The following is an 8,043-nucleotide window of genomic DNA, read 5'->3' as shown; positions in this document are numbered from 1 at the left end:
CGTCTGCCCCTCCGTTACCTCCGGACATGTCTGTTCCCGCGCTCGCCCACAGCTCTGCTGCACCCCCCGCCCCGTGCCCTGGCTCACAGCCCCTCCCTTCCCCTCCGGGCTCGATGACCCACGCTGGCTCCCTCGGACGGTGGAGGGCCTGGAATGCGCTCCCTGTGTCGGTGCTCGGGGCTGAGACTCGGTGAGGACCTGCCTCTGAGGCTCTGGAAGCTGCGAGGCTACAGACCAGGGGCTGGAAGGTGGGTTTAAAATCGAGCGGCTCCTTTCTGTTTTTTTTCTCTCTCTTTGGGTCAGCGCGGACGCGATGGGCCGAATGGCCTCGTTCTGCGCCTGTAACCTTGCCCGCGGTCACACCGACCCTCGGTACCGCACCGCCAGCGTTGGTCTGGGTCGCAGGGCAGGGGCTCGGACCCACAGTTTGGAACCGAGAGGGGGGGGCTTCTCGCTGAGCGCTGGCGCAGAGAGTCTGAATGATCCCGCTGGTGTTGGATCTTGCTGTGCGCCAGTCCGGGACCCGGGCGGGCGTAGCTCGGGGCAGGGGTAACTCACCCCCCCGGCTGCATTGGTGGGCCAACGGACTTGGGGGTCGAGAGGGCCCAGGTTCTGGCGTTCGGCGGGAGCGTGTGTGGCTCCTCAGCACAGAACCAACAGCTCAACACCCGGACACACGTCCAACCCCGGGGGAGAGTCCTGATTCCCCATCAACACTCACCCACTTACATTCTCCCATCTCTCTGTCTCTCCCTCTCTCTCTCTCTCTCACACACACATTCTCTCTCTGTCTCTGTCTCTGTCTCTCTCTCGCTCACATTCTCTCTCTCTGTCTGTCTCTCTCTCGCTCACATTCTCTCTCTCTCTCTCTCTCTCTCTGTCTCTCTCTCGCTCACATTCTCTCTCTCTCTCTGTCTCTCTCACATTCTCTCTCTCTCTCTCTCATTCTCTCTCTCTCTCTCTCTCTCCACATTCTCTCTCTCTCTGTCTCTGTCTCTCTCACATTCTCTCTCTCTCTCTCTCTCTCTCATTCTCTCTCTCTCTCTCTCTTTCTGTGTCTCACACACTCTCTCTCTCTCATTCTCTCTCTCTCTGGGTCTCACTCTCTCTCTCTCTCTCTGGGTCTCACTCTCTCTCTCTCTCTCCCCACAGGGATGTGATGCAGAATCACATGATGCAAATGTTGTGCCTGGTGGCCATGGAAAAACCAGCCTCCACCAACTCAGATGATGTGCGGGATGAGAAGGTAAGACCCCAAAACCCCTCCCCAAGACCCCCCCACCCAAACACCACCCCCCCACCCCCTACACCCCCCACCCCAACACCCCCCCAACCCCAACACCCCCCACCCCGTGCTGTACCTGTCCTGGGAGTGTTTGATGGGGACGGTGTAGAGGGAGCTTTACTCTGTATCTAACCCCGTGCTGTACCTGTCCTGGGAGTGTTTGATGGGGACGGTGTAGAGGGAGCTTTACTCTGTATCTAACCCCGTGCTGTACCTGTCCTGGGAGTGTTTGATGGGGACGGTGTAGAGGGAGCTTTACTCTGTATCTAACCCCGTGCTGTACCTGTCCTGGGAGTGTTTGATGGGGACGGTGTAGAGGGAGCTTTACTCTGTATCTAACCCCGTGCTGTACCTGTCCTGGGAGTGTTTGATGGGGACAGTGTAGAGGGAGCTTTACTCTGTATCTAACCCCGTGCTGTACCTGTCCTGGGAGTGTTTGATGGGGACGGTGTAGAGGGAGCTTTACTCTGTATCTAACCCCGTGCTGTACCTGTCCTGGGAGTGTTTGATGGGGACGGTGTAGAGGGAGCTTTACTCTGTATCTAACCCCGTGCTGTACCTGTCCTGGGAGTGTTTGATGGGGACGGTGTAGAGGGAGCTTTACTCTGTATCTAACCCCGTGCTGTACCTGTCCTGGGAGTGTTTGATGGGGACGGTGTAGAGGGAGCTTTACTCTGTATCTAACCCCGTGCTGTACCTGTCCTGGGAGTGTTTGATGGGGACAGTGTAGAGGGAGCTTTACTCTGTATCTAACCCCGTGCTGTACCTGTCCTGGGAGTGTTTGATGGGGACGGTGTAGAGGGAGCTTTACTCTGTATCTAACCCCGTGCTGTACCTGTCCTGGGAGTGTTTGATGGGGACGGTGTAGAGGGAGCTTTACTCTGTATCTAACCCCGTGCTGTACCTGTCCTGGGAGTGTTTGATGGGGACAGTGTAGAGGGAGCTTTACTCTGTATCTAACCCCGTGCTGTACCTGTCCTGGGAGTGTTTGATGGGGACGGTGTAGAGGGAGCTTTACTCTGTATCTAACCCCGTGCTGTACCTGTCCTGGGAGTGTTTGATGGGGACGGTGTAGAGGGAGCTTTACTCTGTATCTAACCCCGTGCTGTACCTGTCCTGGGAGTGTTTGATGGGGACGGTGTAGAGGGAGCTTTACTCTGTATCTAACCCCGTGCTGTACCTGTCCTGGGAGTGTTTGATGGGGACGGTGTAGAGGGAGCTTTACCCTGTATCTAACCCCGTGCTGTACCTGTCCTGGGAGTGTTTGATGGGGACGGTGTAGAGGGAGCTTTACTCTGTATCTAACCCCGTGCTGTACCTGTCCTGGGAGTGTTTGATGGGGACGGTGTAGAGGGAGCTTTACTCTGTATCTAACCCCGTGCTGTACCTGCCCTGGGAGTGTTTGATGGGGACGGTGTAGAGGGAGCTTTACTCTGTGGATCCGGTGATGAGTTCCCTCCTGTTTGCTGTAGGTGAAGGTGCTGAAGTGTGTTCCAGAGGTCCGGGTGGAGGACGCGGTCCTCGGACAGTACGTGGGGGATCCAAAGGGTCAAGGCGAGGCCCAGAAGGGTTACCTGGACGACCCGACAGTCCCCAAGGGCTCGGTCACTCCCACGTACGCAGCGGCTGTGCTGTATGTTCAAAATGAGCGGTGGGACGGTGAGTACCTGTTTGAGAGGTTAGTTATCACTTTGTGTGGCAGAGACACTGCCCAGATACACTGAGCAACAGGAGGAGGCCATTCAGCCCCTCTCCTGGCACTGTCGGAGGGTCAGTGCTGAGGGAGCGCCGCACTGTCGGAGGGTCAGTGCTGAGGGAGCGCCGCACTGTCGGAGGGTCAGTGCTGAGGGAGCACCGCACTGTCGGAGAGGGTCAGTACTGAGGGAGCGCCGCACTGTCGGAGGGTCAGTGCTGAGGGAGCGCCGCACTGTCGGAGGGTCAGTGCTGAGGGAGCGCCGCACTGTCGGAGGGTCAGTGCTGAGGGAGCGCCGCACTGTCGGAGAGGGTCAGTGCTGAGGGAGCGCCGCGCTGTCGGAGGGTCAGTGCTGAGGGAGCGCTGCGCTGTCGGAGGGTCAGTGCTGAGGGAGCGCCGCACTGTCGGAGGGTCAGTGCTGAGGGAGCGCCGCACTGTCGGAGCGTCAGTGCTGAGGGAGCGCCGCACTGTCGGAGGGTCAGTGCTGAGGGAGCGCCGCTCTGTCGGAGGGTTAGTAGTGAGGGAGTGCCGCACTGTCGGAGGGTCAGTGCTGAGGGAGCGCCGCTCTGTCGGAGGGTCAGAAGTGAGGGAGCGCTGCACTGTCGGAGGGTCAGTGCTGAGGGAGCGCCGCTCTGTCGGAGGGTCAGTAGTGAGGGAGCGCTGCACTGTCGGAGGGTCAGTGCTGAGGGAGCGCCGCACTGTGGGAGGGTCAGTGCTGAGGGAGCGCCGCGCTGTCAAAAATTGCTGCTCGGTTGAGTGGGGAGGTTCGGGAAGTCCCGAGGTGGGGAGCGGCGCTAGTGAAATGTAGTCACGTTCCGGTGACGTTGCCCCCTTCAGGCGTCCCTTTCGTCATGCGCTGCGGGAAGGCTTTGAACGAGCGCAAGGCCGAGGTGAGGCTGCAGTTCCGGGACGTTCCGGGGGATATCTTCCAGAGCCAGTGCAAACGCAATGAGCTGGTGATTCGGGTGCAACCCAACGAAGCCATCTACACCAAAATGATGACCAAGAAGCCTGGGATGTTCTTCAACCCCGAGGAGTCGGAGCTGGACCTGACCTATGGCAGCCGCTACAAGGTGAGCGATCGTTCCGGGGGGGGGGAGGCGTTATTATTATTATTACTTAAACAGAGAACGGCTGGAGAACTCCGAGGCGCAGAGGGATCTGGGTGTCCTAGTGCACAAGTCACAAAACGTTAGTCTGCAGGTACAGCAAGTAATTCAGAAGGATAATGGAATCCTATCCTTCATTACGAGAGGGATTGAACAGAAAAGGATGTTATACTTCAGTAACACAGGGCGCTGGGGGGAGAGGGGTTACTGAGTGACAGTGTGAGGGAGCTGGATTCGCATCAGTAGAGATACAGTCAGTAACACAGGGCGCTGGGGGAGAGGGATTACTGAGTGACAGTGTGAGGGAGCTGAATTAACATCAGTAGAGATACAGGCAACAATATTTGTGCAGTAGTGATCCCAGGGGATTGTCATGGCTGTCTGATTTCTGGAATGTTTTCGCTGTTGTGTACGGTGTTGATTTGTTGCCTGACTGAACAGAGATTGCTTTGGAATGATTGTTATCCTGTCTCTCCCTGTCCCCGACTCTCCCTCTCTCTCTGTGTCTCTCCGTGTCCCCTGTGGTCTCGGTCTCCCAGGATGTGAAGTTACCTGATGCTTATGAGCGTCTGATTCTAGATGTATTCTGCGGGAGTCAGATGCACTTTGTCCGAAGGTTAGAATTTATTTTCTCTTGTCACACACACTGACTCTCACTGGGGTACGGGTCCCACACACACTGACTCTCACTGGGGTACGGGTCCCACACACACTGACTCTCACTGGGGTACGGGTCCCACACACACACTGACTCTCACTGGGGTACGGGTCCCACACACACACTGACTCTCACTGGGGTACGGGTCCCACACACACACTGACTCTCACTGGGGTACGGGTCCCACACACACTGACTCTCACTGGGGTACGGGTCCCACACACACACACTGACTCTCACTGGGGTACGGGTCCCACACACACTGACTCTCACTGGGGTACGGGTCCCACACACACACTGACTCTCACTGGGGTACGGGTCCCACACACACACTGACTCTCACTGGGGTACGGGTCCCACACACACTGACTCTCACTGGGGTACGGGTCCCACACACACACACTGACTCTCACTGGGGTACGGGTCCCACACACACTGACTCTCACTGGGGTACGGGTCCCACACACACACTGACTCTCACTGGGGTACGGGTCCCACACACACACTGACTCTCACTGGGGTACGGGTCCCATACACACACTGACTCTCACTGGGGTACGGGTCACACACACACTGACTCTCACTGGGGTACGGGTCCCACACACACTGACTGTCACTGGGGTACGGGTCCCACACACACACTGACTCTCACTGGGGTACGGGTCACACACACACTGACTCTCACTGGGGTACGGGTCCCACACACACACTGACTCTCACTGGGGTACGGGTCCCACACACACACTGACTCTCACTGGGGTACGGGTCCCACACACACTGACTCTTACTGGGGTACGGGTCCCACACACACACTGACTCTCACTGGGGTACGGGTCACACACACACTGACTCTCACTGGGGTACGGGTCCCACACACACTGACTCTCACTGGGGTACGGGTCACACACACACTGACTCTCACTGGGGTACGGGTCCCACACACACTGACTCTCACTGGGGTACGGGTCACACACACACTGACTCTCACTGGGGTACGGGTCCCACACACACACTGACTCTCACTGGGGTACGGGTCCCACACACACACTGACTCTCACTGGGGTATGGGTCCCACACACACACTGACTGTCACTGGGGTACGGGTCCCACACACACACTGATGAGCGCGGCTGTGATATGATGCTTTTCGAGGGGATTGTGTTTCTGGTTTAGTGACTAACTCTGTCTCTCTGTTTCTCTTTCCCGTCTCCCTACCCCGTGTTTTGTGCTGTCAGTGACGAGCTCCGGGAAGCCTGGAGGATTTTTACTCCCCTCCTCCACAAACTGGAATGTTCAACAGTTCGGCCAGTTCCCTACGTATATGGGAGGTGAGTGGATTCTTAAACCCCACCTTGCTGTGCCCTGATCGATCCCTGGCAAGTCCGTGTCAGGCCTGTGGGAATGAGGCAGTAGATGTAAGGGGGGATGATCTGTCAACTCAACTAGGGGCGATCAGCCAACTTACGCCAATTATGGTGATTTTCCTGTGTCTGTCACTCTCTACCCTTCGCACCCCACACTCGCTCTGAGGGACAGAGCAAGTCCCAGCTACCTCCCAGACTCTTTGCTGCTGAACCTCCTGTGTCCTCTGGTGTCATGAATCCCCATCTTCCTGATTTCCACCCCGTCCCCCTGCATTAGGGAGAGAGAGAGGAAATCAGCCAGGGTTCCTGCTCCTGATCACTGTCCAGTGATCCCTGGGTTAGAGAGAGAGAGAGGGGAAATCAGCCAGGGTTCCTGCTCCTGATCACTGTCCAGTGATCCCTGGGTTAGAGAGAGAGAGAGAGAGAGAGGAAATCAGCCAGGGTTCCTGCTCCTGATCACTGTCCAGTGATCCCTGGGTTAGAGAGAGAGGAAATCAGCCAGGGTTCCTGCTCCTGATCACTGTCCAGTGATCCCTGGGTTAGAGAGAGAGGAAATCAGCCAGGGTTTCTGCTCCTGATCACTGTCCAGTGATCCCTGGGTTAGAGAGAGAGGGGAAATCAGCCAGGGTTCCTGCTCCTGATCACTGTCCAGTGATCCCTGGGTTAGAGAGAGAGAGAGAGGGGAAATCAGCCAGGGTTCCTGCTCCTGATCACTGTCCAGTGATCCCTGGGTTAAAGAGAGAGAGAGGAAATCAGCCAGGGTTCCTGCTCCTGATCACTGTCCAGTGATCCCTGGGTTAGAGAGAGAGAGAGAGAGGAAATCAGCCAGGGTTTCTGCTCCTGATCACTGTCCAGTGATCCCTGGGTTAGAGAGAGAGGGGAAATCAGCCAGGGTTCCTGCTCCTGATCACTGTCCAGTGATCCCTGGGTTAGAGAGAGAGGGGAAATCAGCCAGGGTTCCTGCTCCTGATCACTGTCCAGTGATCCCTGGGTTAGAGAGAGAGGGGAAATCAGCCAGGGTTCCTGCTCCTGATCACTGTCCAGTGATCCCTGGGTTAGAGAGAGAGGGGAAATCAGCCAGGGTTCCTGCTCCTGATCACTGTCCAGTGACCCCTGGGTTAGAGAGAGAGAGAGGGGAAATCAGGCAGGGTTCCTGCTCCTGATCACTGTCCAGTGACCCCTGGGTTAGAGAGAGAGAGAGGGGAAATCAGGCAGGGTTCCTGCTCCTCATTGTCACCCAGTTCGAAGCTGTGAGGTTACAAGGTGGATCTCTGCTGTGATGCCCCCCAGGTTCAAATTGCCAGTGGTGGGGGAATGGCTAAGGAGGGGGCTCCCTGCCTCTGTGTGTGTGTGTGTGTGTGTGTGTGTGTGTTGGGGATGAGTTGGTGAGGGTGTTGGGGGGGTGAGGTGGGGTGAGGGTGAGGGGGTTGGGAGGGTGGGAGTGGTTTGGAGGTGGGGGTGGGGGTGGTGGGGGGCGTTTAGCGAACGCTGGAGGAGTTGCTAACCTGCCGTCTCTCTCTCCTTCCCACCCCCACCCCCACCCCCACCCCCTCCAGCCGTGGACCGTCCGAGGCGGACGACTTGCTGAAGAAGGTGGGCTTCCGTTATGAGGGGACCTACAGGTGGGTGAACCCCCACAAGCTGTGAGGCGGCTCGGGACGGGTCCGGCACTGGGGGCGGACACCACTGCACTCCAACAACAACCCCCGCCCCCCCCAACCTCGCAGCCCACCACCCGCCCGCCGGAACTCCGGGATCAAAGAGGGACCACGTCCGAGACTGACTCCCAGTGGGACCACAACTGCTCGGACATTCTGCCTGTCCTGTGTCGCTTGCTCACTTTCTGACTGGAAACCAGGGGTGTGCGGAGGGGGTATCTGCTCACTTCGGACCCACCCACACCCCGCTTGCTGCTTTTTATACGTGGACCATCG

General features: G+C 57.5%; 1 protein-coding gene across 1 annotated transcript; it reads left to right on the top strand.

Annotated features, from left to right (window-relative positions):
- The first annotated feature begins 1,157 nt into the window (after nucleotides 1-1,157).
- Nucleotides 1,158-7,780, top strand: LOC144675886 (glucose-6-phosphate 1-dehydrogenase-like). The gene is made up of 6 exons (XM_078536428.1): nucleotides 1,158-1,246; nucleotides 2,758-2,944; nucleotides 3,816-4,051; nucleotides 4,627-4,703; nucleotides 5,981-6,073; nucleotides 7,666-7,780. Exons 1-6 carry the CDS (start codon nucleotides 1,160-1,162, stop codon nucleotides 7,754-7,756), a joined length of 771 nt encoding a protein of 256 aa, XP_078392554.1. The 5' UTR covers nucleotides 1,158-1,159; the 3' UTR covers nucleotides 7,757-7,780.
- The last annotated feature ends 263 nt before the right edge of the window (nucleotides 7,781-8,043 follow it).

The sequence above is a fragment of the Cetorhinus maximus genome, unplaced genomic scaffold (assembly GCF_964194155.1).
Source record: "Cetorhinus maximus unplaced genomic scaffold, sCetMax3.hap1.1 HAP1_SCAFFOLD_1210, whole genome shotgun sequence".
Lineage (NCBI taxonomy): Eukaryota > Metazoa > Chordata > Chondrichthyes > Lamniformes > Cetorhinidae > Cetorhinus > Cetorhinus maximus.
The sequence above is the reverse complement of the archived record's forward strand: the minus strand, read 5'-3'. Positions and strand labels throughout refer to the sequence as shown.